We start from the raw sequence: 27,211 nt of genomic DNA on the forward strand, positions 1-27,211 counted from the left end.
AGTAATTGGCACGGTTCATCCAAATCCCTCGTAGCTGGGTTGTTAGAAGTAGAATTATTCTTTTTTTTTTACTTACTGCTTTGAACTGTGTTAGAAAGGATTATGCGTTTTATTGATCACAAATATGATTCGTCGAAACGACGCAAAAAAGAAGTAGGATAACGATTTACAGTGTAAAAAAATGTTGAAGCTCCTGCTGTTATTTTACGGCCGTTCGCCTTCCTGACATTGACCCTCTTTGGGAATGCTATTATTGCCGATCAACTCGTCAAGGCTTTTCATCCTTCTTTATTATGGCATCGACGGGAGGATACGGAATAGTATTATCATAGGTCGGATTTCGATCGGTCGGTTTATTCTGGCGGTTAAGACACTCTTACAGTGTTCGGTCATTGGATGGGTGACCAAATGGGTGACCAATCTTAAGCTCCTACGTGCTTCGACGTTACGAAGGCACATTAAACCGTTGGTCCCGGTTATATTTGCAGTCGTTAAAACCCGCCAATCCGCAATGGGACCGCGTGGTGGGTCATGGCCCATATTCCTTATCCATCCATAAGGAAGGCCTGTGCCCCAGCGGTGGGGACGTTTTAATGGCTGTTGAAAAAGAGAATATTCTAGATGGATTTATATGTCGGAAGTGATAAAAGAAATAAATTTAAATCACCGTTCTCAATTAATACACAATCGTAATAATAAATACAGCGTTATCTTATCTATGTTCTGATTATCTGGATAATCGACAGGTACTTCACCTGACGTCATTTAAATTAAATATTTATCCATTACTTATGGTGACATAGTTGATTACACACGTGAAAAAAAAATTATACATACGTAAATTTAATCAAGTCACTAACAAGAATTGTGAAGGCATAAATGTGGGGGCATTTGCCCAGCAGTGGGACAAATTACGGTAAAAAAAAAATCTGGCAGTAAACAAACAAAAACTTTGTGAAGTGTGTAATTTGTGAACTGTGATGGTGTGTAAAACCTTTATTTTCAAGGTATATGTGAACTTGTAAATGCAGAAAATTCTTAGTTTTAGTTTAACAATTTGTCAGTCACATATTGTGTACTTATATCTTATACCTACCTCAATTTTATTTACAGAACAAAAACTAACAAGCCTCAGTAGGTGGAATTATCAATCGACAACACATTTTCTGATTCTTAATAAGTTTCCGAGAATCCGATAAGATGTTATCACACGCAAGTGAAAGCAAACAGCAACTGGCAGAAGACGAACCTTACACATACGATCAGGCTAAAAGTGAGACACATACATTTTTAATTAGATGTTGCCCGCACCTTCGCCCGTGGTCATGTTTAAGCTGATAATACTGAGTACTAAAAAAATATTTCATTCGTTTCCGTTTCATATTTTAAGATTTTAGCTTGAAAACAAACGCCTAGGAAACTTCTTTGAGCCCTCTGGAATGCTCAAAGGGATTTATTAAACTTTATTGTTCTAAGTAAAAACATACTTGTAAATAAACAAGCTGCGCCCCGGGGCTTCGCTCCCGTACTTATATATAATGAGAAAAAAAAATTGCAGAAAGTATTAAAGGAATCACTGAACTCTAAAAGCTGGTAATTTTGTATGGTACCTAACTACATACATAGGAATCTTATGATAATCATAGACTACGAAAAATCATACGAAACGAAGATAAACTAAATATATCAGATTTTAATCTGAAGTTACTTATTAATATTATATTTTGTACGTTTGGCAATCTATAAGACCTCAAGCCAATTTTTTTCTTTCTTGCTGTCGAGTTAAAATGATTTTATGCTGTTACGCCAGCCTTCATTTATGTCCTTAAACAAATTATTCTAGTTTAATTTGACTCAGATCCCTTTTCGTTTGCGCCAAATTTGATTTTGCTAATTCGAACGAATTCAATGTCAATATATAGCTGAAACATGGATCCCTCTTTGAAAATAAAATTGACACGTTTTTATTAAAACGCTCGCTGTAGAATACAAAATAATTGCACATTATTGCGGAATTTAGATAGGTATATACATACGGACGTACAGTTAAACAAAACTCATAGATAAAAATAATTTTGTAAGCAGTAAAGATCTTTTTGAATCGCGAACAACAAAACAATTTTCCTATATAGACCCACGTGTACACGATGTCTAATTTATTTGTTAAAATTATTTTTTATTTCCAGAAGTAAAATGGTACTACTATATATTATTGAGCAGACCTTTGAAGGTCATCTTGGCAGTCATTCTATTCGGAGTAGCAGCGCCGGTATTATTATACCAGTTCTACTATGTCTCAAGCGGAGACTGGCCGCCATTCGACGGCTATTCCACTGGGACTTGCCTGGTTAACAGAAACTCCAGGATCCCTTGCGGCAATGGGACCATGGAGCAAAGAGATTGCCACAACCAGTGCTGCTATGATCTAAACACCAACTTCTGCTTTCATAGATTCCCATCACGCTTCTCCTACATCTTCAATCAAGAATGGAATGAAAACGTCACATTCGTTCCTAGAATTCCCACTGTCCCTTACAAAAACAAACCTAGTGTACCGAACATTAGGATATCAGTCGACGAAATTTCTTCGTCACATCTTTCTTTTACATTTTACGATCCGCGAACAACAGAATTGTCCGGATCTCGATTGGAAAACACGAGCTACAATTACACGCTGCTACCTCAAGAATTGAGCATTAGTGTAAACAGTGATCAAGGAATCATTTTCAACACAATAAGGGGACCTTTAATAGCATCAGATGGCATATGGGAGATTGCTTTTAGATTGACAAACGAAACTATGTACGGATTCGGAGAAATACCGTTAAAGGAAGGGACAGTGAAGGTAATTTATAATTATGACGGTGGATTGAGTTCAGTGCCGTTGATCTTTGCGAAATTTAATGGGTCTTATCACGGACTGTTGGTTGATATCAAAGACCCAACTGAAATGATCATAGGCGGGGGAAATCAGGTACATGTGAGAAGTCTCAGTAAAGCCGGCCTGAAATTTCACGTGTTCGTGGGCCCGAAGCCCGAGAATGTAATGAGAGATGTGAAGAAACTAATAAAGTCAGCCTCGCAACTGGAATATTGGATGCTGGGAGCGCATATTTGCAAGTAAGTTGAACCTTGAACGCTTTGTTTTATTTCGATAACGTTACCTTTGGTCATCTGAAAAGTGAAAAATTGAAAAATTCGTAAATGTTGCGCAGTAACTCCATAAATACTGTCTAATAAAATAAAGTTACCCGTAAATATTTTTGTTTGTACCTACATATGCGATTTAAATTAGTATACTTTTAATCTGCACCTTCTTTCAGAAAAAACCATATTATTATTCAATAGCACAACATGTTTATTTTGGCATTGAGGATGTGAAAAGAATACTTGTACCGAGAACAGCTTTGAGGCATGATACCTTACCAATTTTATTTGTTATGTTTCTTTTGCAAGGTAGTTTACTTACGTACTTAGTTCCAAAATACTCTGGCGATATTTAGCAATAGGAAAATAATGATTCCTGTATAAATTACTAGCGGTCCAACCCACATTCGCTCGAGTAAAACTAATAAATTAATATATACTCGTATAACAATTAATTATATAAGTACAACTAACACACACATCTATTTATAAAATTGTCTATTTAATAATCTGTCCCAGACATACTTTTTTTATACTACTAGTTTATGTAGTGGCTAGATTTTCCTGTGTTCCATCTGATACAAGAAATGTTAGGTAATACGAGTATAACAATAGAATAAAAAATATCCTAATTAATACCTAAACAGCATATTACATCTTTCAACCTAAAATAAATAAAACGACGACCTCGGTGGCGCAGTGGTAAAGTGCTCGCCCCTGAACCGAGAGGTCCCGGGTTCGATCCCCGGTCGGGTCATGATGGAAAATGATCTTTTTCTGATCGGTCCGGGTCTTGGATGTTTATCTATATATGTATTTGTTATAAAATATAGTACCGTTGAGTTAGTATCCCATAACACAAGTCTCGAACTTACTTTGGGGCTAGCTCAATCTGTGTGATTTGTCCTGATATATTTATTTATTTATTTATTCAACATCGTAGGGAGGGAGAAACGTTTATATAGTGGGAGTTTTGTGATAGAATATAACCTAACAATTTTGAATAATGTAACTTTCTAATGGTGAAAGAATTTTTGAAATCGGTTCGGTAGTTTCCGAGATTACCCGCCTCAAACATACAAACTCACAACCTCTTTATTAGATTAAAAAAAAAACTTATTTATAGTGAAATCGAAGAAGCACCTACCGAAGCCCTAGGACGCCTGACAGAGTTCATTACATCGGCTACCCAGGCCGGTCTGCCGTATGACAGCCACTGCGGCACAGCTCCTATCGTTCTGGAGAACTGTTCGAACGAACAAACGTACATTGATGAAGGTGGGCGGCTGGTCAAAACCGTGAATAAACGGTTCATACCTCATCTATCACCTTACGTAAGTATTACACAAATCGACATCTATAAGCACAAGATTTTCAATATGTAATCATATTGAAATAGATATAAAATTACATAGACAATGAATACCGCTTGGGTGAATTTCACGACTGTTTGAACGCGTCGTGTAGCGTTTCTAGTGTCGCACATATTTATTAAATAAATAATATATATTTTTAAACTAAACATTTATAAAATTAACATTGTAGGTACCAGTACTTTACTTATTTATAAAATATGATAATTAAATTGATTACTGTGTACGGTACAATTTAATAAACACTAATGACAGCCCACGGCGGCGTTAAAAACGCTCGTGAAATTCACCCTTTTATCGTGCGTTAGAGGAACGTTCATACTAATGTTCATATAAGTATGTCTGTGTTTCTGCCTGTCTGTCATGTTTTCACGGCTAAACCGTTGGGCTGATTTAAATGTTTGGAATAGTTTTCAGTAATTATCAGAGGTCAAGACAAACACGGGCAGAGCTGCGGGCGACAGCTAGTTTTCTACAAACATTACGTAGTGGATACGATTACGACCTCGCAAATATTCGTGCTAGCCCCACTGTATACTAAAAGAGATATATATATATTTTTTTTTGCTATTTTATTATGTACTATTTTTTGTTATTGCCTATATATTTGCATCACTTTATCAAAGGGTTAAAGGTCAATGGATACTGATATTAATTCTTTAATATTAAGTTATTCTTTTTTCCATGTGGATCTCTTTGACGACCTCGATGGCGCAGTGGTAAAGTTCTTGCCACTGAACCGAGAGGTCCCGGGTTCAATCCCCGGTCGGGTCATGATGGAAAATGATTTTTTTCTGATTGGCCCGGGTCTTGGATTTTTATCTATATAAGTATAAGTTATAAAATATAGTATCGTTGAGTTAGTATCCCTTAACACAAGTCTCGAACTTACATTTGGGCTAGCACAATCTGTATGGTTTGTCCTAATATAAAAAAAAATCTGACGAGACGAGGATAATCATAACAAAACTAATGTCTTTCCCTGTCTTCCTTTGTCTTTCTTTGTCTTTCCCTGAACTTCTAATTATATGTGGGTACGAGCGCACTACGTGAACTCGAATCACGACAGTTCGATACTACTTTAAGTACTTAAAGTTTAGTGTTATTATAAGTTTTTGTGTAGATAAAGCGAAACAGGTTACAAACAAGCACAAAGAATAACACGATGTATAGAATGACGACAGTTCGATACACGGCACATACCTTCCTATGCCAAACTTTAAGTACTTAAAGTTTAGTGTTAGTTAAAGTTAAGTGTTGTGTAGATAAAGTGAAAAAGGTTATAAACAAGCACAAAGGATAACACGATCTATGTACCTTATGCGAAATCTGATAGTTTGCTATCTCACGGTTTGTTTACCCCACGGTAAACACGGTTTGTTTACCCCACGGTAAACAAACCGTGAGATAGCAAACTATCAGATTTATAATTTTAGTTGATAATTTCAGATACGTTACGAGGAAATTAATGCAACAGATACAGAAAATGATACAGTAACTACCACATTATCACCATTGATTGAAGGAACTACTCACATTGGAGAAGAAGAAGAATGTGTTGACTTGAAAGTAGATTTCCCAGAATTCATGATAAGAAATGATAAAGGGGAGATCTATATAGGGATAGTTGAAAATCGCACCGTGATTTATCCAACTTACAGGAATGTTACTGAAGAGTTTATGCAAAATTTGTGGCCTTATCATGAGGAGCTGGATGGAGTGTTTTTAGTAAACTCTTGGCCGTTGGATGAGGCAATTAAAAACCATTCTTATGCTTATTCTGCATTAGCTTACTATAGTGAGGTAAGATTCTTTGATTTGAGTTTTGAAAGCTTCTGAGCGTTGCGATTCACAAAATTTGTGAGTACCAGAGCAGTAGAATTAATTGTTTAATCTCTATGGGTGAGTTGCCCTTTGGGTTGAACTTCGACGTTAACTTTAACTTGCGCAGAAAAATGCAAAGTACCTACTTACGTCAGTTAAAATCAATTGCTATGAATAATCTTTAAGTTTTTCCCGAAGTTTGACTGGTAGAGAACGCTTTTAGCATTAAGTCCGCCCTTTGTATGGTACAAAGTAAATAAAGCTTGAATAAATATTTAAAAAGAACATAAAATTTCTCAATGCAATTCCTATCCCATTAAAAATAATAACTAGCAGTCACTTAGTCATATAGGTCATAATTAGTTTTATTATAATTAGTATTATCATAATATGTTCTCTATTATCATTTCAGCATTTCGAAAAGGCCTTCTATAAGACCCTTCTCTGGAACACCACCCTTCCCGACGGGACTGATTACTTCCACGAGCATAATTTGTACTCCAACAACTTCATGGACGCCGTGAAATTCGCTTCAGATGGCATACCAACTTGGAGCACCAGTCAATATATGCGTGACGTCATGATCAATCGTCAAAACATCAGAACATCATGGAGTAACTTCCATAAAGAATTAATAGAAGCTGCACTAGGAGGCATTTCTGGTCACTGGCTCTGGTCCTCGCCTATTTGTGGAGATACAGACAACTACAACAGCACAATCCAAACAGAATTATGTATTAAATGGTATTTAGCGTCCACTTTCATGCCAATGATCAAGATACATTCAAAAGGAGTTGAAAGACATCCCTTATCCTTCGATGGATTTGAAAGAAGTATTACATTGAATGCTTTACGTAAAAGACTGACATTGATGCCACATTTCTTTACTGTACTACAAGATGGTCCTTTATTACGACCCATGTTTTATCAATTCCCTGATGCAGAGTATTTAGCAAATGTTACCAGTCAGTTTGGTGTAGGCGATGATTTGTTGATCGTCCCTAATTTACTGCCAAATCAAAGACATGTTCATGTTCGGATTCCTCCGGGGAATTGGTTTGAACTATGGGGAGGACTGGAACTGGATGGAGAAGAAGGGGATATAATCACTATGACTGATACTATGTCAGATATTCTGACCTTTTTGAGAGCTGGCTCTATAATAGTCATGCAGAAAGTAAGTATACATTATCAAAAACTGTATGAGAAGGTGAAACTGTAAAAGATGAAAAATGACGTGTCAGTGGATTGGTGGTATGCTATTATATTTTAGGATTCCGTACTAGTCTCAGCTCAGTAGCCGAACTCACAAATTGCTTTTAGCTGAAGCAGTTAAAATTATGTAATAATACCTGCGCCCCGGGGCGTCGCTCCCGTGGGAATTTCGGGATAAAAAGTATCCTATGTGTTATTTCAGGTTATATTCTACCCATGTACCAAATTTCATAAAAATCAGTACACTTTGCGTGAAAGACATACATCCACACAAACTTTCGCATTTATAATATTAGTTGGACTAGACTATTATTACCTATAACCTTATAAATAGCTATTTTTTTATCTAATTAAACTACTTATTTAATTCTGTTAAATTGGAAATATTTCAATACATATGATTACTTTCATTTTATCTATTTATTTTCCAGAATATTGCGTTATTTCTCCTTTTATTATTGGTTAAAATCATATCCCGTACAATTTATATTTTACTTTTTCAGAACCCAAGCGTGACGGCAGAGATAACTCGTCAGCAAGCCTTCCTATCCCTAACCATAGCCTTGAACCACGAAATCATCAACGTAACAAACCACGAAAACATCACTAGTGAAGTTGAAACATACCACGCTGCAGGGAAAATGTTCATAAATGAAAATCTTACATTATCTTTTGATGCTGACGAAGAAAAACTTACAGTAACGGCTATTGGTGATGACTTAGAACCATTATGTGGTCTTAATGCGGTATCCAATCGTTTTATAACAGAATTGAAGATTTTTGGTCTGCCTTATGAACTTAATAACTACGATAACTATAGATTAATTTCTGTTGTGGTTATTTTGTGTAATTTAGAATCACAAGAAGAAATTGTATATTTTTACACTTAAAAATAGCTGTTATTAATTATGATAAGCTTAGGTATATTTATCATAGTAGGTATAATTTAAATAAAATATAAAAAATCTTAACTACGTGTTATTTAGTAGATCTTTGTTTGTATTAATTACTTATATACTTATTAGTTAATGTTGTCGTAGAATTTTGAACATTCCAAAATCCTATCTACCTACGTACAAAGATTTATCCGTTTAAAATCAAACTAAATCCTAGTAAATATCTACAAATATTAAAAACTGAGGTAATATCCTACTTAGTTACAAAAGTAAAGTTCCTAACAAATATTTGTTTATTGATAACACAATGATCATAGCTGTTGCGGGGGATAGTGATTGCGTCTGCCGACCTGACCCCGGCGTGATTCGAGATAAATCTCAACAAACAACAGGTCATTCAGCTGTCGACAGCTGTTCGGGACACACTGTGCTACTCATGAAGACTGAGGAACGTCGCGTGGAACAAGAAAGTCAGGACAAAAATATAAATTTTACTAATCCAAGCCCAAGAATGCCGAACATCAAGGTTTTCACCGGGAGTTCTCATCCGGACCTCGCACAAAAAATTGCGTCACGACTCGGGCTAAATATTGGAAAAGCTACCACTAAGAAGTTCAGCAATAAAGAAACTAATGTGGAAATCGGCGAATCAGTACGAGGAGAAGACGTCTATATTGTCCAAAGTGGTTGTGGTGAAATCAACGACAATCTAATGGAGTTATTTATCATGATCAACGCTTGCAAAATTGCATCAGCATCAAGAGTCACAGCTGTAATCCCAAGTTTCCCTTACTCGAGACAAGACAAGAAAGATAAAAGTCGAGCTCCAATCACAGCCAAACTTCTCGCTAATCTTACATCGGTCGCAGGCGCAGACCACGTAATTACAATAGATCTACATTCTTCTCAAATCCAAGGCTTCTTTAACATACCCGTGGACAACCTTTACGCTGAGCCAGCTATCACAAAATGGATAAAGGAAAACATTCCAGATTGGAAAAGCAGTGTGATGGTTTCTCCAGACGCGGGAGGTGTTAAAAGAATGACAGGAATTGCCGATAGACTCGACATTGATTTCGCTATCATCCATAAAGAAAGTAAGAGAACTATAGATGGAGATTCAACAGTTCTGGTCGGTGATGTAAGAAACCGTATTGCAATAATGGTGGATGATTTAGCAGACACTTGTGATACTATCATCAAAGGTGCGGAGAAACTGCGTGAAGCGGGCGCCAGTAAAATCTACGCTATATTGACTCATGGTGTTTTGGCTGGGAATGCTATAGAAAAAATCAACTCTTCGTGTTTGGAAGCGATTGTTGTGACGAATACCATCCCACAAGATAGGCACATGAAAATCTGTCCGAAACTGCAAACGATCGACATTTCTGTGATGTTGGCAGAAGCAATAAGACGCATACACTACGCGGAATCAGTATCGTATTTGTTCACCAATGTGCCTTATTAAACTGTAGTCAATTCTATTCAAACCTGTGCTGAATAGAAAGACACAATCAATTTTAATAGCGTCCATTTGATTATATTTTTATTGTATTTTAAAACTCATATCAACGATTGAAAGAAGTAATCTGTTTATAATGGCATCTATTTGTTTTTCTTTTTTTGCTTCTGTTATTATTACTTTAATAATAATTACTTTAATAATAATTACTTTAATAATAATTACTTTAATTACCTACATAATAATATTACTTTAATTACCTACATCGACTTTTTTTTTTGCAAACCTATAGGCACTAAATATGTTATTTAAGTTTAAATTAAATAAACCAGGTTTTATTGGTGCGGTCCAGTGGTTAAGACCGTCCGCCTGTGATCGCAAGGTTCCAAGTTCGAATCCTACTCGCGCCACATGTGTTTGTACATACCAATCTGACTCATGCATAGTACTTTTCATAGCATCCGGTGAAGGACAACATCGTGAGGAAACCTGCACACTGGTTCACAGTTTAAATCCACATGATGTCGATAGGTAGTCGTAAAAGTCATGTCAGATGCCTTTAGGCGACTCGAATAAGATCTGGCATTAGTGTTAGCAATAACACACTCGAAAATAAGAAATAAAATAGACTCAGTTTTAAGGCTTATCTTATTATTAAACTGCGAAAGCCAAATAAAAATCTATAAGCAGTGTACACTAATACACTAGAAAAATGCTTTATCACACAGTGATAATGAAAATAATAAAATTGATACATACATATATATTATATTAATATATTATGACGAATCACACAGATCGAGCTAACCCCAAAGTAAGTTCGAGACTTGTGTTATTGGATACTAACTCAACGATACTATATTTTATAACAAATACATATATAGATAAACATCCAAGACCCGGGCCAATCAGAAAAAGATCATTTTCCATCATGACCCGACCGGGGATCGAACCCGGGACCTCTCGGTGCAGTGGCAAGAACTTTGCCACTGCGCCACCAAGGTCGTCAAATATAAATAATACCTTTTGGATAAAAATACCACCTCTAAAGAAGGCAATTGCCTTTTATGATAAATATATTCTAAATATATAAGTGATTATATACTATTTTATGCATATAAAGGTTATCAGGATTATAGAAGCAACTATACAAACTTACATACAATTACATCATAATGTTTACGCGATAAGGTGGACGTGGACACAAGCAAGTCACAACACAACACAACACGATTTTTTTTACATATTTACAGATTTACGTTACATCATAAAAATAATACAGAAGGCCAGCCGTCAAACTTTTACGGAACGATTAAAATGCCGCGCATTTAAATTTAGGGCACTAACACTAGGGAGTTGCATTTGTATAATGCCGGCTCCACACTGCTCCACACGGTCGTCGAACAGTTTGCAAAACTTTGGCGACTTCGGTATACATTTCTGGTTTTTCATTGCGGTAGATAAAAGCACTCATACTAACTACGCAATGATCACGATCATGATTCGCGTGTCATGTGTCTGTGTTCGGCGACAGTGTGCAGCAGGCATTAAAATTAACTTGATGGTGTGAATTCTTGATGCAGATCAGTTTCAGGTTCTGAACTGGATCGCGTTAAGAGATGATATAAATATAAATATGATATGAATACACTTAAACCTTCCTCAGGAATCACACTTATCTATTGGCGGAAACCACATGAAAATCAGTTAAAGAAACCGCAAACAGACAGACACGCGCGGCAGAGAATTTTGTATTATTATATGTGAGGATAATGATATACTAATTGACGTCGAGATAGGATATTTTACATATAATACGAACACTTATCCCTTACGGGGTAAATAGAGCCGAGGGCTCCGAAATTCAATTCCGTGTTTAGATAACACGCGTCGGTTTATAGGCTGAATTGCGATTACATATTGATAATATGTTGCTAGCCTTAGCCCTTTCCTTTCATCGGCTTTTACAAACAGCGCGGGAGGAGAAACTGCACATTCTGTGTTTTTCTTTAGATTCAATCCCAGACCAACGTGGAAGCAATGTGTAAAAAACTCTTTGCTTATAAATAATGTTACCCGGTTAATTAAGTACTTCTTTATGAGCGTTTGTCTAGTGCGTTATGTCAAGGCGACCTGATTAGAAATTTAATCGAGCGCAGCGTTTTATACTAGTTTTCATATATTCAGAAAAAATATAATAACAGTAAATCATTGTATATTTCATACTACCTATATGTTATACAGATGTTCTTTTAATAGGTATGTTAAGCTAAGCTGTTATAACAACCTGTTATATTAAATAAATGGCGAATATTATAATATTTCATATTGTTTGAATATTATTTTTTTATTATAATGTGCCTAAATAAAAAAAATCTTTGATAACTATACTCCTTAGGGTCTTACATATTTGTTTTTATATTTTCTACTCAAGTTTGTTACTTTTATTGATAATATATTGAGCTTCTAATATGTCACTAAAGGGCAAATTACTTAAACCCCTATTCAGTTTTCTTGATAGAATGCACAAATTCTCTATTAAACGAAATGTTTTCTATGATAAATATTGAGACAAAGAAATTTCCTAAAGTTATTATTAATTAATATATTTGTAATAGAAGTGGTTGATGGTTTTTAACAGGTTGGAAAAGTAGGTACTATTTTTGAGCCAAACGGGAGAAACGCTCTTAGTTTGTAGGTAAATATTTGTTTTATGAAGAGTTACTTATTGTACCAGCTACACATCATCGCTGTACTCAGACATATGCCGACACAAATGACTGAACATTGCGTAGGAAGTTTGTATGAGAACGTTTATTTACCGCAGTTAATATTCAGCAATGTATAGGTAAGTACTGAATCTGCCAAAGTTCGGCAAATTACAGCCGCCATTTAAATACCTTTATTTATGGTTGTTGAAGAAACTTCGTGTCTGTATGTCTGCAGGAATTAGCCGACGGGATGATATAATAAACTAATTTGCGAATCCATCCATCAGTCTCAGTGGATATATCTTTGACACTGACGTATTATGCTAGACATTATAATTGTTCCTATCCTTATATATCATAAGTATGTGATGTCCTCGGACGTCTCCGAAATAAAAGGGATAGAAATAAGTTTTTTTTTTTTACAAAAAAGAAAAAAAAAACATGGCCGTTCAGAAAACCGTTGAGGCGTACCCTCGTCGGGAGGCGTCCCTGGATGCACCTGCAGATCATGTTTATCATAGTTATGCAGTATTTTCCAAACTAAACGTGTGTGCACAATGTCAGCTCAATCGGTTGATGATTCAGACTTTTCAATTTGAGCAAATCCTACGGGAATTGCGTAACTGCTTACTTTCTTAGTTAAAAATTGTAGTATTTTATTCCGAAATGCTAGTAGTTTGTAGCTTTGGTAAACATCATTTAGTTTTTGAACATGACGTGAAAAAGTGCCCGTGAAGGCCTAATTTCTGAATAAATGATTTGATTGATTTTGATTTTATCCTATGTGTTAATCCAAGCCATCAGCTAATACTAAATTTCATAAAAATTATCCCAGCCGTTTGAGCGTGAAGAAGTAATAAACATACTCACAAACTTTTGCCGTTATATATTAGTTGGAAGTTGGATTATATCAAGTATGTATTCGTACTTATATAGATTTTACACGTGTATATGTTACTCCATGGTCTGAAGAGTCTTAAGTATAATTCTATGAAATTGGTACCTAGTAACTAAGGTACTTATCTCCAGTTTCCATCCAAAATTTTTGGGATATTGAATTTTAAGGAACTTCGCTCTTAGCTGGCTTTATACCAGACGGAGTTAGATGTCTTATATTGGCGAGTTTGTAATCTGTTTGTATGTTGTTCTATTTTGTAATTTTTTAATTTAGTTTGAGTATATACACTTTATGTTTGCTTATTTTGTTATCATATATATTGACCAGTTTATTTTGCCACCTTACCTACTTTTTTGTATTTGGTAAATACCAGACGAATATCAGCGTCTAGACTCGTTGTTATGGCACAATAAGTATAGATTTTATTATATGTATTAGATTTTATTATATTACTAGTGTAGGTACTATATAGGGTAATGGTGAGCTGTAGGTCGCCCTTTCAAGTGAAATATTTTTTTGTCTATTGTTATAAATGCTAATTGTGATTTTTGTGTGTTTGCCGAATAAACGATTTCTTTCTTTCAGAATATACAAGCAATAGCGTAGTAACAATAAACATTGCATTAATAAAATTACAGGCGCTCGAATTATTTATCGTAATTATAATGTACCTAATGGATTCATTTTAAAATAATATCTTTGATAAATAATCAGAAAACTTAAAAGAAAAACAAATATACCTAGGGAAGATAATTCTATAATGATAATTAATGATATACCTATCATAAAAAGATAATGATTAATTGATGAGTTACGTGTGGTACAAGAGACAAATTAGTAAAACCGGAGTGAAGTTAGTCATGAACAACTTCTTGTAAACAAATTACCTACCTTAGTACTTTAGGAGAAAGATTTGTCGTAAGTTACGAATTAACAATTATTAATTTAAAAGTATATTAAGTTCCATAGAATTTGAATTACAAGGCATCTAAATACCTATGTACTGAGTATATACTATATACTTATTATGACATTTTGAGGTTATCAAATTGATTACGTTCTATAAGGTAAGATAGACATAAGTCTAGATACATTGGGTAGACTACATTGCCTTATATTTTCAGGCAGCCATTGTAGGTATTAGGTACCTCTTTACTTTATTACCTAGGTACCTATAATACAAAGCCTAATTCGTTTTGTAGGTACTTTGTATTAATCTAATTGTATAAAATTGCTCAAAGTTAATTTTTACTGTGTTCTTAGGCATGTCCATACTAATATTAGGTATACATATAGAGAACATATATTTTCGTTTATTGTTTGTAATGTTTGTAAAATAATGATTGTAAACTCAAAAACTACTGGGCCGATTTTGATGAAATTTGGCACAGAGATAGACGAAAACTTCTGGACTGACATAGGCTACTTTTATATTATGGTTTTACCCGAGTGAAGCCGGGGTGGGCCGCTAGTTAATAATAAAACATCTTACTTACCTAAGTAGGTACTAAGGAACAGAAACACACATGAAAAAACAATGTATTCTCATTTGACTAGGTAGGTAAAAGAAAAATGTTCAGAATCCAAAAAAAAAATGCGAAAATATTTACGAATCCATAAAAATGTTACAGAAAGAATGCCAGTGCTGTACAAATCGGACGCCAGCCCGCCGGCGAGGACGGTGCTGATGGTGAGCGAGCTGCTCGGCGTCGAGCTGGAGTTGCGGGAGCTCAACCCGGTGCTGCGCGAGCAGGACGCGCCGCCATATCGCCAGGTGAGGGAAAGAGAGGGAACATGTGGCTGAATACAAAAAGATGGCTTTATTACGGTATAATCTGAAAGCCTACCACGAACAAATAGCCGTTACTAACGTCTATAAGACTCTTTTTCTTATAAAAATAGTGTACGCATCGTGTAAGAGAAGAATATCGTGTGGAGGCAATGACTTGTTACGTGTTTTATATTGCATGGTAGCCCCTGGCCTCTTGGCATGCGCTCGGGAAAGGAAACCTTCAAATTTGGAAGATTCGGATGTTATTTTACAACCGGCCGTTTGCCTGAAGTCCACCCTCCTTGGGAATGATATTGTTGCCTATCAGCTATGTCTATGACGTTTCCGCGTCGCACGTCATCCACGCGAGGATATAGAGTGGTCGTATTCTAGAAGAGAACCACGCCCTTTATAATAAGTATGTATTTATGTAAAATAAATGGGACCCTAAATAATACCGGCTAAATGTGTTTACCTATTAAAATACTATGGGCGTATCTAGATATAGTTTCCAGGTGGGGCATTCACGCCACTGAAGTCCCGACTCACTACGAAATTCCCAACCTTGTGCCGATATAGCCACCAGATTTTGTTGGCATAAAGCCGGAGATTTTCAAATAACTTTTATTCCGGTATGGAATGGCAAAAATGGAACTTATGATTTTAGGAGTTTTCGCGTATGATGCTTATTTTATATCTTTGTGCACGTAGTCGAGATTTTTTATAATGATTGATTTTGTTTGTAATATTACAGGGGGGAGGGCACTGCCCTCTGCCCACCCCCTCTTCCTACGTCCACGCCAAATACGTAAGCACATACCATAAATCTCTGTTAATCCTTAGTAAAATTTATTCCCTTCATTTCAGAAAAACCCTATGCGGACCGTCCCAGTGCTAGATGAGGGGGATTTCAGTCTGGCTGACAGGTATCGTAAATGATGTGTAGGGAAACGCTGGGAAAGGCATTTTTATTAGATACATGTTTCGAACTCATGTGACCGAAAGACAAGGGTACATGTTCGGAAATTTGATCTGTCGATTGTCAAAAGCCGAATTCCACCATTAAACAGCAAATCAACCTGCCCGAATTCATTGCCAAATCACCGCTATTACCACGCCATAGAGAGTTCGTGCACGGTAACTTGATGTACTGTTGACTGTACATATTTTTTATATAATTTTGTGCAAGTAGTTAGGTATAAGTAGAAAATAAATTAAATCCTGCCCAATCACTCCCAATACTATGGGCGACCCCGTATCCAAACAATCGTAATTTTATTTAAAGTGAAGATATATATTGCCGGCTAACGGCTATACACTATCACTCACAGATGTCACACGAACATTGCTCAGTTTGTACGAAAGCTTTTATTTAGCACAATGAAAAACAAGCAATGTATGCCGAACTCCAATATTAGGTTAACTGTTTCGCGATTATGTACAGTCGGTATTATGTGATTGATTTGTGCTAGGTTTAGTGGCGCCGATATGGGCGATGTGTGGTTTTGCATTTCACATCTCACCATCGAATCGATTCGAAGTGAGACGCAGCGAAACAATCACATTGCGCCATTGTGACGCAACGACAACCACACTGCAATGTGATTGATTCGCTGCATTCGAAGTGTGCTTCGTGTGATTCGATGGTGAGTAGTCAAATTCAAATTCAAATCATTTATACAGAAATTAGACCTTCACAGGCACTTTTTTTCGTCAATTTTTATATTTATAGTTATTTCTCACAAGCTACAAACTACTGGCATTTCGGAACGACCACTGCTGAGAAGAAATGCCGAAAGAAACTCATTTGAATAGTGTTGGTCCCTATCATGCCAGATCGGCTTACCATTATTAGTGACATGAAAACCCACACTAAACCCTATTAGTTTAGTATAGTGTCTCCAATGCTCCCAAAAAGTTATTTAAATCCTATTATAATAGTTTTTAAAGCATGTAAATTGTGGAATACTTGTGGAATAAATAAAGACATTTTGTATTTGCTGATGATTTCTATATTCATTTCAGTCATGCAATCGTCCTATACCTCATAGCAAAGTACGGGAAACCAGAACATATGTACCTTTACCCTGACGACATCAGAATACGAGCTAGAATTCATCTAATTTTGTTTTTTGACTGCGGAGTGCTGTTTCCAAGACTGCGAACTGTGATGGTAATTTTATAAGTCGTTTCTTTTGTGAGACTAATAGCGCCACCTGTTAGTTTTTTGTGGTATTACCTATTATGTGAAAGTGAGCATTGTGTTACCTACCTCTTCAGGATTTTCAATCACGGTTTATCTGATCTACCAAAATTTCTCGCATACATATAAATAACTAGAAGCATCTTTATAAGACTGAGTGATTTATCATCGCAAAAAAGGAACAGGTTTGGAAATTTACACGCAATCTAAGCAGTGGGAAAAAGCTAGACAGGCTCAGAATTGAAACAAATCAGTTACGCAAATTACTATGATAATTTATTCTTAAATCCAAATGGTATTCGATAGACACAAAGCACATATTTTGTGCAATAATAGATCTGCAAAGACAGGGGAATTGAATTGCGCGGAAAAATTTTGGCCTTTCATAAAGCATAATGATATGCAATGAGCAATAAAGCAATTTTATGCTCGCCAGATCACGTTGCGCATACAAGATGGAGCCGTGACCTTAATTTACATTTTCGTTCTCCTCTCCCTCCGTTTTCCCAGTTCCGTTCGGGTCTGTGACGCCACGAAGCCTCCGGAGAGCGTAAAAAGTAACCTAATACCGGCTACACACAGCAGCAGAATAGCTAATAAAGCAGTTTCATTTACCGCAATGAAAAACCAGCAATGTATAGCGAATCCGATAAAGTTCGGCGAACTCTTTGGTGACAGTGTGGAGCCGGCGTTAAATGAATATTTGTAAATAGTGAAACTACTTGTAATAAAGTCCAACTTGTTGCATCAATGTCTTCGTAACGAGGGATTTTACAACCGGCCTATCTTGTATGAGAGCTTTTATTTATAGCAATAAAACCAGCAATTTCAGCCAAGGGTTTAATGTGGCGACGGCGACTTTGCTCTTTACTGAGAGCGAAGTGCGGGTTTGCATTTCACTTCTCACCATCGATTCGATTCGAAGTGAGACACAGCGAACCAATCACATTGTCGTTGCGTCACAATGGCGCGCTGTGATTGGTTAACTGCGTCTCACTGCAAATCGACTCGATGGTGAGGTGTAAATAGCAAAAGTCGCACTAAGCACACTGTTCACCCGGGGCCCTTCAAAATCTATAATTTCCCCTGATTTCACAATCGAGTCCAGTCGCAGTAAGACGCAGCTAACCAATCACAGTGCGCCATTATGACGCAACGGCAACCACATCGCTATGTGATTGGTTAGCTGCGCTGCGTCTCACTTCGAATGAAGTCGATAATGAGATATAAAATTCAAACCGCTCTTCGCCCTCTGTTTCGCTATAATCTATAGCGCCAACTCTGGACTTGCAGGCTCCAACATACGGCGGCAAACTGGGCGAGTTGTCCAAACGCATGATACACAATATAGACGACGCCTATCAGATGCTTGAGGAGTACTTAAACGACGGATCCTACTTGGCAGGAGATGCAATGACGATAGCAGATTTGAGTGTACTTACCACTATATCTTCGTTGCATGGACTACATCCTGTAGATGAGAAAAGGTACGTACTATACGTTATAAAGGCACATTTTATATTTTAACGAGCATTCATTTACTTATATCGCTCCTGCTCGGTTAACTCAGCATTGACGTATTCGCTATATCCTACCTATAGGTGTAGTGGTTAAAACCGCCAGTTTGACAAATGTTCATTCATTACTTTTTGTTGATCTATGGTCGAGTTTGACGAGTGTGTAGCCGCCCAGCCGCCAAAAAGCGACATCTACCTTTTTGGTCATAAACTATTTAACGCCTTCTATAGACATTTTGAATAAATATTTTTCTCTGCTTAGAAAAAGAGACTTATAAGTAAAAAACGTACGAAGTACTTACTAAACCCATGTAAAAAAAAACAGTTCGTTTTATCATGAAAAATGTACTTCATGAAAAAAGGTAGCTTTTGTACACAAAACTTTTAACTTGTGTGTTTTATGTGCATTTGTAATTGAATAAAAATCGTTCAAGATTTCTTACCGTTAAATAGCGTACCCTACAATATGCTATTGCGTTACAACATATTGACGATTCCAGGTTCCCCAAACTAACGCGCTGGCTCGAGAACATGAACCAAAAGGAAGTATGCCAAAGGATCAACGCGCCGGGCAGTCAGCTGCACGTTGAAGGACTAAAAGCCCTGATGGCACACCATAGAGAAAACCAAAAGTCCAAACTTTAGAACAATATTACATGTGAAAATCTGTTTCCGCTTTACCAGGTGGTTTCTGGTGGGTTGCATGCTTCTTTGTTTGATTAGTGGTATATGAACTTCATTATTGCGAAATTTGTATGATGAAACCATTGAAAAGTCAAGGTCAACAACGTATGGCGAAGCGATAGACTTTTTTAGACAAATTAATAATCCCCGACTTGCAATATTCATTTCGCTACAACTTTTGAACGGCTGAATCGATTTATATCAAACATAGGTATCTAAGAACCACCAACTAAAAAAAATGCATCCAAATCGGATCACCCGTTGATGAGCTACGGTGCCACGTACACAGACAGACACACTTAGCGGTCAAAATAATAACACCCCTCTTTTTGCCTCGGTGGTTAAAAAAGGCCTAAATATATCCACAATCCACTCTCACCTGCAGCTCAGAAACGCCGAGGGTGAAGTGATTGACTTACGATCGAAGTGTAAACTTTGCTTTCCATTTCGATTGCGAGGAAATTTAAACATATTATATTACAAATGTTTATTTAGTTACTTCGTTGAACTCGATATGAAATATACGGATTACTCAGCTTGCTCCACATGTCTTGGCCTCCATGGGAGCCCACAAAAATGTAGACGATTGAGATTTTTGTTATTACGGTTAGGGTTGAAAATGTTATTTTTATTGTTACGTAAAAACAAAATACACATAAGAATCACAGGTTTTTTATTTCAATAACTAAAAAGAAATGCAAAGAATTTTCCGACTTTACACTCCGTAACGTCTAAGTCTGGGCTACCATACTGCATAACTGAGAAATCAATGATTACAAAAACGTTACACATTAAACATTTCCTATAAGTCTTATAGAGTCTCTCGCGCCCACAATAGCACTTATATTATACATAGTCGTCGACAGTCATACTCCTTAACGTAGGGCAATGATTCCTTGGAATTCATGATGCAGCCGTCGCTGCGGTCCTGCGTCGGCGCCGCGTCGGTCTAGCCGTCCTCCTTCGGGGGCGTGAACCAGCCTGCAAATTGTTCATTATTTATTTATTTACTAATTTATGTACACGAACAGATTATATAAGAAAAATGTGGAATAATAGTACATAGGTACTGCTATTTCTAAAGAAATCTCTTCCAGCAGACCCGATGTACTTATGTTTAACAAACAAATAATTATTTATTTGCATATGCAAGTACATATATATGTACTACATAGTTTGCAGTATGGAGAAGGACAAATGGTACCTCTCACCCCGGAAAAAAAACTGTTCCCGTGTAGAAATTCACGCAGGCGAAGCCGCGTGCAAAAGCTAGTACGTTATGAAATATATTATCGTCGAGTTAGTCCCACGACACAAGTTTCGGTACTTTGGGTAACTCAATATGTGTAATTCGTCTAAATACATATAAGTATATTTAATTACCATTTTTCTCGTGTATCTGCACCAGACACTTGAAGCTCTGCTGCGCACGCGCCAGGCTGTACTGAGACGCCGACACCACCTGCAGAATGTTATTCGTTTATTTCCATTCTATAGAGGTTATTGCTAGTGTGCTTCCCGCCTCCATATCCTCCCGTGGATGTCGTACGAAGCGACTAAGAGATACCCTAAGTAGATAAGCAACAATAGTATTCCCAAAGAGGGTTGACGTCAGGCTAGGCAAGGTTCTAAAATTACAGCCGAATCTTCAATATTTTAAGGTTATTTTTTTTACGCTGATCGCGGGGTTCGCGGCGTCGTAGCCCCGAACTTAACAAGAAAAAGAATTAATATAATTCCAATACTAATATCGTATTTTACAACATTTCTTGCCAATCACTGCTCTTTAGAGGGAATTCTGGTATATCAGTACTACATTACTGCAGCAGTACTTGCGACTGCTTTATTTACTTAATCAAAAAAATTTTTTTTTTTCAAATAAATTCCCATACTTATTATAATTAGTAGAAAAGGGTAAAGCACTTTACATTTTCGAAGCAATATTAATATTGTGAAAAGTAATATAGTTCAGAAGGGTGAAAACTAGTGTTTGCATGCTTATTGAATATATTTAAAAATTGGAATCGAATCTTATTCAAGTCACCTAAAGGCATCTGATATAGCTTTTACGACTAACGCTTTCTAGTAGTAAATAATGAACGAAACCATTAATTTTATTCTGTTAATTTCTTCGTTATTTGCGAAACTAGTCAGAGTGTGAACTTATACATCAGCATATGTGACACGTGTACGATTCACATATAGAATTTTCGATCACAGACTGGTGTCTTAACTACAAAACTAAACTACTGCTTCGAAAATAATTAGTGAACGGGTATTAACCGTAAAAATAAATCACAATTAGTTGGAAAACTAGTAAAGCAATATAGTGACCTTGGTCTGCGGGAACTGTATCCGGGCCTTGCCCTTGACGAGTGTGGCGGCGATCTGCATGATGACCGCCTCCACCGTGTACGCGGACGACCAGCCCTGCCGCGTCAGCAGCTCCATGCAGATGGCGCCGCCCACCAGCACGTAGCCTCCTGCGCCGCAAGCAACATCATCATCACCAACACCATAAAATTATGTCGAATGCTCACATTAAAACTACAGCTCACACAAAAAATTGACAATATTAGCCTATCGTACCTCTACAGGTAAGCCCTACGCTAATTGTCAATTTTTATTTTGATGACTATTCGAAGGCTCTTATATTATTAGAATCTTATATATCAGCGAAAAAATTAGTGTTATAGTGACAATACTTTCCAAAATATAACAAAAATAAAATCACACATTTTTTGGACTCCTCCGAACGGTAAATGACACGAACAAGTGCCGTCACAACGTGTTAAAATGTTCGCGAAGAAATGTATGTTTGTTCGACAGCTACATTAAACGTTACGTTATGGTGATTACTTTTTAATAAAAATTGTTACCAAATTTTAGTTTTTTATGATGATCGAGTTTGAATGTTTTATAATTTCATAATTAAAAAAAATGGTATTTTCCAACTAATTTTAAATCTTCATATTTAGATCCAGCTGCATTGTATGAATTATCACAATGATCCTAAATTTATCTTTTTATCTAGATTTTTTTTTTCTTTGTCAATTGCCCTATGGGCAGATCAAGTGGCATTGTCATTATGATCAATTCTAGAATCGATCATTTATAAAATTGACATTACTACAGTACAAAAATCAATCATCGATAAGGTCGACATCGGCACAGTATAGATGAAGCCCCACCGGAGATGATGGGGTAGACGACCCTGACGAAAGGCGGGTCGAAGGGATAGGTCTCCTTGAAGAGTATGTTGAGGAGGATGCTGTCCTTGCCCTCGCGCTGCTGCAGCTGCTGCAGGTCCGCGTGCAGCGCGCTGTCCGGGTCCACCGCGCGCAGCCGGATGTTCCACTCGTACAGCGAGTCGTTCACCAGCTCTGCGACCAACAGGCAACCCATTCAATATGCCTTCTGTGTCATTAAATATACCTAGTTTCTTTCAATTAAAATAGCTAAGTTATAAGATCACTTTTTTAATCTTCCAAACCTTTAATCTTTCAATTGAGAACAATCTCCAGGCTCTTCTCGAGTTCACTAGTAAAAATTACAATATTAATTAGATCTCTTCTCTCTAATGTTTGTCAAATGCTGACCATCTCTTCCTTAATGTGTCTTTTCTAGAATGTAGAGAATAGTCCAATAATGGGACATGAATAAAAAAATTGTCAGTACCCTTACCTATAGAATACATATTAGATTTGAAGGAATGCGAGCGGTATATATCCCGGAGCTCCTTCATGAGTCTGTCGGTGGCCTGCAGACTTCCCGACACGGACCCTGAGAGGTAATCCTGTCGTTGATTCTGCCGCAATCTCTCTAATGTTGCTAAGTGTTCCGTTTCCATGTCGTCCTGGAAGGAAAACCAAGAAATGTTACATTGTATCATTAAGTCCACCATTTATACAGTTTTTTTTTAAATATACACTAGAAAAGCATTACTCTTATGCTGATTCAGTAAGGTAAAAAATTCCATGTACTTTCCAGACCGTCCATTGCTCCGTTACGTCGTCGTAGCGCGTTTCACTCCATTGTTTTTGATAGGTTTTGACATTGATGTATGTCGAAACTATACAATTTTGTGCTGGTCCGGTGACCTAAGTCAATACACTCAGGAGGGCAAGAGACAGAGACACAGACCTTGTTGCTGCGCGCGGCGTCGTCCACCATCTCGAGCGGCAAGTCGTCTTCCGCGTCCGAGGAGTCCTCCTCCGCCGCCATCTCCTCGTCTTCCTCCGTGCCTGACTCCGCGCCGTTTGATGTTACGCTTGGTACTCTGCAAATTGTGATTGTCAAACCAAAATCTGTTACCATCAGTCGACACATTAACAAAAACTGTCAGTTATTTCTTGAAATAATAATAAATAAACATTTACATAATAATATCTTCACCTTAATTACTTACTCACTAATTAGCTTAAGTATGTACACACATAGGTTAAGACACTGTAGACTTTGTGAAGAGATAAGTATGTACATTTTATAAAATTATTGTTCCTTTACCTTTGATGTGGGGCAGGGTGGAGGGGCAGTGATAATGAATCTAAGTCTGGTGGTTCTGGAACACCATGTAACTTGCATAGTTCTCTCAATAATATGCCAACCTGCAAAGATATTTGTTTACATCAATGTACTCACAGCAGATAGCATAAAGACTCACATATACCTATTACATTTTTAGCCTGGTCCACATTTTGTTAGTGCAGATGATGAACAAGCACTGATTAGGGCAAGTCCAAGTATTCCTACTTAACACTTATAGCCTGCACTTCACCCTCACACATGCACTAATCAAAATTGAACTGGGTTTATTATCGAGCAAAAAATATTATAGTTTGAGAAAAATGTAGGGTTCTGGCTGAGATTAAAATAAAAATTGCCAAATTTCCAGTCATTGAGAGCATAAATGCTCTAGAATAGATACACTCCATATTTTCCAATGGATGTCATAATGATAACTAAGGTAAAAATGAAAGCAGATAGGCAATAAATAGCATTCCCGAATAGGGTTGATGTCAGACAGGCAGTATAATAATAACCAAATCTTGAAAACACGGTTTTACCTAGAGTTTAAGGCACCATAGCCACCAGGAACACATGCGTATGAGAGAAAGAACTATGTATTTCGAACCAACTAAGCCTTACCTGATTTATAACATGATTATCTCTTCCTTGTGTATTACAGAGGATCTGGACAGCATTTGTCACGATGGGATCCTCGCTGTCAGCAAACCACACTGGCGGTGTGGTGGGATAAGTCTCCTGTTTGTATAACAATCAATTTTAAATTGATAACCTTGAGAAAAAAGAAAGTTCCACATTCACTTATTCTTAATTTCTTTCCATGATAAGCTACATGATATTTTTCAATATATAACATAACTGGCTGTGGTGAAGTTTGTTGCGCCGCTTCTTCTTCACCTGCGCTTTGGAAGCCGGCAGTAGACTTAGTTTAAGTAATTTTTTTGACGTCAATAAGTGATGTATATCATCCTAAATTGAATAAAGAATTTTGAATTTGAATCTAGCAAATCTAACTTTTCATTGTTATTTAAAATGAAAACAAAGCCCTAATATTGTTTGATATCAATAATTACTAGGTAACTGCTTCTTTATCTACAGTTATAAATAGCAAAGACCTGATTATTCTGTATTGATAATATTTGTGTTTCAAACATATCGAGGACAAATATACTTTCTATGATTTTCGTTAAAATTTATGACAAATATTTATTGGAATAAATGGCTCACTATATTCACATTAAAATGCTAGTGACTACCAACAATTATTGGTAAAAAAAAATGATTAAGCGAATGAATCATAGATTGTTTACCTACACACACAGACAACATTTCAATGGTAGTAAACAATAACCAGCTGGACAATCACATCATACAAATAGAAATCTACAATTTCCATCATCCTAAGATGTCTAACGCAAACAAAAAAAACACGAAATTGGGGACCAATAAAAACGTTTACATGGTAAAAAGCAGGTAGAAAGGATGACTAAGTGCCATTGTCCCAAAATCGAGACCATTTACCGTTACCCAAACAAAAATGTTACTCTCGACCAAACCTAGCTGTATTATACGAAATTACTAACAATAACGATGGGCCCATCGAACTCAAAATGATCGATATAACACGTCGCCAGCCTATATGCCAAGTTCAATTAACGATAACAGATGGTTTTATAACACTTTTATACCTATCTATTTGCGCGACATCAATGCAAAACTATATTCAAATAATAACGTAGACATGTTATAAAGCCATTCTTCGACAAACATGCTACTTTTTCAGCTCGATTCAGTGCAAACAAGTATTACTTCCGTAAACCCATTGTTGACAGCCCTGCCCTCATAAACAACGACCCTTTGTCCCACCTTTGGATAATCAATAAACACACCCCTGTAATTAAAACCTTCCTAAATACCGATCTAAATAAAATAATATGGTACTTACGGTAATATTTGCATGTATTTCATATTTCTTTCCATTTTTGCCAACGAATCTGCAGGTCAGTTCGTCGACACTAGCAGACATTATCTGAAACCGTTCATGGCTTTTTGGAAACACTTGTTCTAATGTCTTGATTTCTAACTTAAGTGTATTTAAGCACGCCATTAGTCTGGCGAAACACTAATTCTAAACTAAATAACTAATAGTCACGATAAAATACATAGGAATAAATTTCACGTTCACTCCGCGACCAAGCAAAATGGCGGAACGCAATGGCGGAAATTGAGAATTTCAATGTATTGACATTAGAGGGCGCCAGCAGATGAAACCCATCCGTATACTTTTAAATTTCTTATTACATTGGAACCGTGGATTTTTACTACTACATATCTAACTAGCTGTACCGCACTGTGTAGGTACATGTATTTATTTCACAATTTAAGAACTTCAATGTAATATCCTTATATCTGTGATTTATTTATATATCACCATCGCAGACATTTAAAATCTGGTTACTTAGGTATTTAATTTTATAAACTTACAATGATATAAAGTCTTGATATTCCCTTTTAATATTGTGAATTAGCAGAAGTGAGTAATATACTAATTACATATATATATATTAATATACTAATGCCTATCAGCCACAGCTCAGCCGATAGTTGTTCTGATGATCGTTGATCTTTAGCTACCTTATTCTTCCCACAAAGCAAGAGAACAAGAACATTGTAATGTTCTTATATCTGTGATTTTTCGACGTGTGTATGGTATCTACGTACCTACATAATGATTTGGCCATGGTCATAGTATTATGTTGTCGCTTTTTCAGCTATAAGCCAAAAATCTTTAAGTTATGTTTGTGCCAATAATCTATCTGATTATTGTTTCACTGTGCCTACCTAGTTTCATGTGAAATAAATGCCTAGTTATTTCTTTTTTTGAAATTTAAATATTTGTTCGGCATTGTATGTATTGTATATATATATATATGCCGCCCATCTGCATCTTTTTAGTAGGTATGTACTTGCTATGGTACTACGG

General features: G+C 36.5%; 4 protein-coding genes across 6 annotated transcripts; 3 read left to right on the plus strand and 1 right to left on the minus strand.

Annotated features, from left to right (window-relative positions):
- The first annotated feature begins 790 nt into the window (after positions 1–790).
- Positions 791–8,589, plus strand: LOC128675872 (maltase-glucoamylase-like). 2 transcript variants are annotated; one of them, XM_053755612.1, is made up of 7 exons: positions 791–1,007; positions 1,114–1,273; positions 2,187–3,120; positions 4,274–4,481; positions 5,970–6,323; positions 6,757–7,521; positions 8,063–8,589. In XM_053755612.1, the coding sequence occupies exons 2-7, from the start codon at positions 1,201–1,203 to the stop codon at positions 8,447–8,449; spliced, it is 2,721 nt and encodes a 906-aa protein (XP_053611587.1). In that variant the 5' UTR covers positions 791–1,007; positions 1,114–1,200; the 3' UTR covers positions 8,450–8,589. The 2 variants fall into 2 exon arrangements, with proteins under 2 accessions (XP_053611587.1, XP_053611588.1); XM_053755613.1 differs by having other exon boundaries at positions 791–983.
- Positions 8,590–8,641: 52 nt separating this feature from the next.
- Positions 8,642–10,059, plus strand: LOC128675873 (ribose-phosphate pyrophosphokinase 2-like). The gene has a single exon (XM_053755614.1). The coding sequence runs from the start codon at positions 8,763–8,765 to the stop codon at positions 9,921–9,923; it is 1,161 nt and encodes a 386-aa protein (XP_053611589.1). The 5' UTR covers positions 8,642–8,762; the 3' UTR covers positions 9,924–10,059.
- A 4,252-nt stretch (positions 10,060–14,311) lies between these two features.
- LOC128675888 (glutathione S-transferase 1) lies at positions 14,312–20,368 on the plus strand. 2 transcript variants are annotated; one of them, XM_053755632.1, is made up of 6 exons: positions 14,312–14,444; positions 15,158–15,300; positions 16,165–16,223; positions 17,323–17,470; positions 18,794–18,987; positions 19,518–20,368. In XM_053755632.1, the coding sequence occupies exons 2-6, from the start codon at positions 15,163–15,165 to the stop codon at positions 19,660–19,662; spliced, it is 684 nt and encodes a 227-aa protein (XP_053611607.1). In that variant the 5' UTR covers positions 14,312–14,444; positions 15,158–15,162; the 3' UTR covers positions 19,663–20,368. The 2 variants fall into 2 exon arrangements, with proteins under 2 accessions (XP_053611607.1, XP_053611606.1); XM_053755631.2 differs by lacking the exon at positions 14,312–14,444 and adding an exon at positions 14,453–14,593.
- LOC128675887 (uncharacterized protein) lies at positions 20,358–26,463 on the minus strand. The gene is made up of 9 exons (XM_053755630.2): positions 26,174–26,463; positions 24,850–24,966; positions 24,208–24,308; positions 23,845–23,980; positions 23,386–23,557; positions 22,893–23,084; positions 22,036–22,184; positions 21,085–21,163; positions 20,358–20,682 (listed from the first exon to the last, which is right to left on the minus strand). The coding sequence occupies exons 1-9, from the start codon at positions 26,333–26,335 to the stop codon at positions 20,651–20,653; spliced, it is 1,140 nt and encodes a 379-aa protein (XP_053611605.1). The 5' UTR covers positions 26,336–26,463; the 3' UTR covers positions 20,358–20,650.
- Between the last annotated feature and the right edge of the window lie 748 nt (positions 26,464–27,211).

Source organism: Plodia interpunctella, chromosome 15 (assembly GCF_027563975.2).
Source record: "Plodia interpunctella isolate USDA-ARS_2022_Savannah chromosome 15, ilPloInte3.2, whole genome shotgun sequence".
In the NCBI taxonomy this organism is placed as follows: Eukaryota; Metazoa; Arthropoda; class Insecta; order Lepidoptera; family Pyralidae; genus Plodia; species Plodia interpunctella.

Bases quoted from the DNA above. Each gene is read 5' to 3' on its own strand.
- LOC128675872 (XM_053755612.1), top strand. From the start codon at position 1,201: ATGTTATCACACGCAAGTGAAAGCAAACAGCAACTGGCAGAAGACGAA. The intron at 4,482-5,969 runs GTAAGTATTACA...TGATAATTTCAG, and splicing joins TACCTCATCTATCACCTTAC to ATACGTTACGAGGAAATTAA. The intron at 6,324-6,756 runs GTAAGATTCTTT...TTATCATTTCAG, and splicing joins CATTAGCTTACTATAGTGAG to CATTTCGAAAAGGCCTTCTA.
- LOC128675873 (XM_053755614.1), top strand. From the start codon at position 8,763: ATGATCATAGCTGTTGCGGGGGATAGTGATTGCGTCTGCCGACCTGAC.
- LOC128675888 (XM_053755632.1), top strand. From the start codon at position 15,163: ATGCCAGTGCTGTACAAATCGGACGCCAGCCCGCCGGCGAGGACGGTG. The intron at 17,471-18,793 runs GTAATTTTATAA...CTGGACTTGCAG, and splicing joins CAAGACTGCGAACTGTGATG to GCTCCAACATACGGCGGCAA. The intron at 18,988-19,517 runs GTACGTACTATA...TGACGATTCCAG, and splicing joins CATCCTGTAGATGAGAAAAG to GTTCCCCAAACTAACGCGCT.
- LOC128675887 (XM_053755630.2), bottom strand. From the start codon at position 26,335: ATGGCGTGCTTAAATACACTTAAGTTAGAAATCAAGACATTAGAACAA. The intron at 23,981-24,207 runs GTAAAGGAACAA...CACAATTTGCAG, and splicing joins CACCCTGCCCCACATCAAAG to AGTACCAAGCGTAACATCAA. The intron at 23,085-23,385 runs GTAAGGGTACTG...TGTTGGTCGCAG, and splicing joins ATCTAATATGTATTCTATAG to AGCTGGTGAACGACTCGCTG.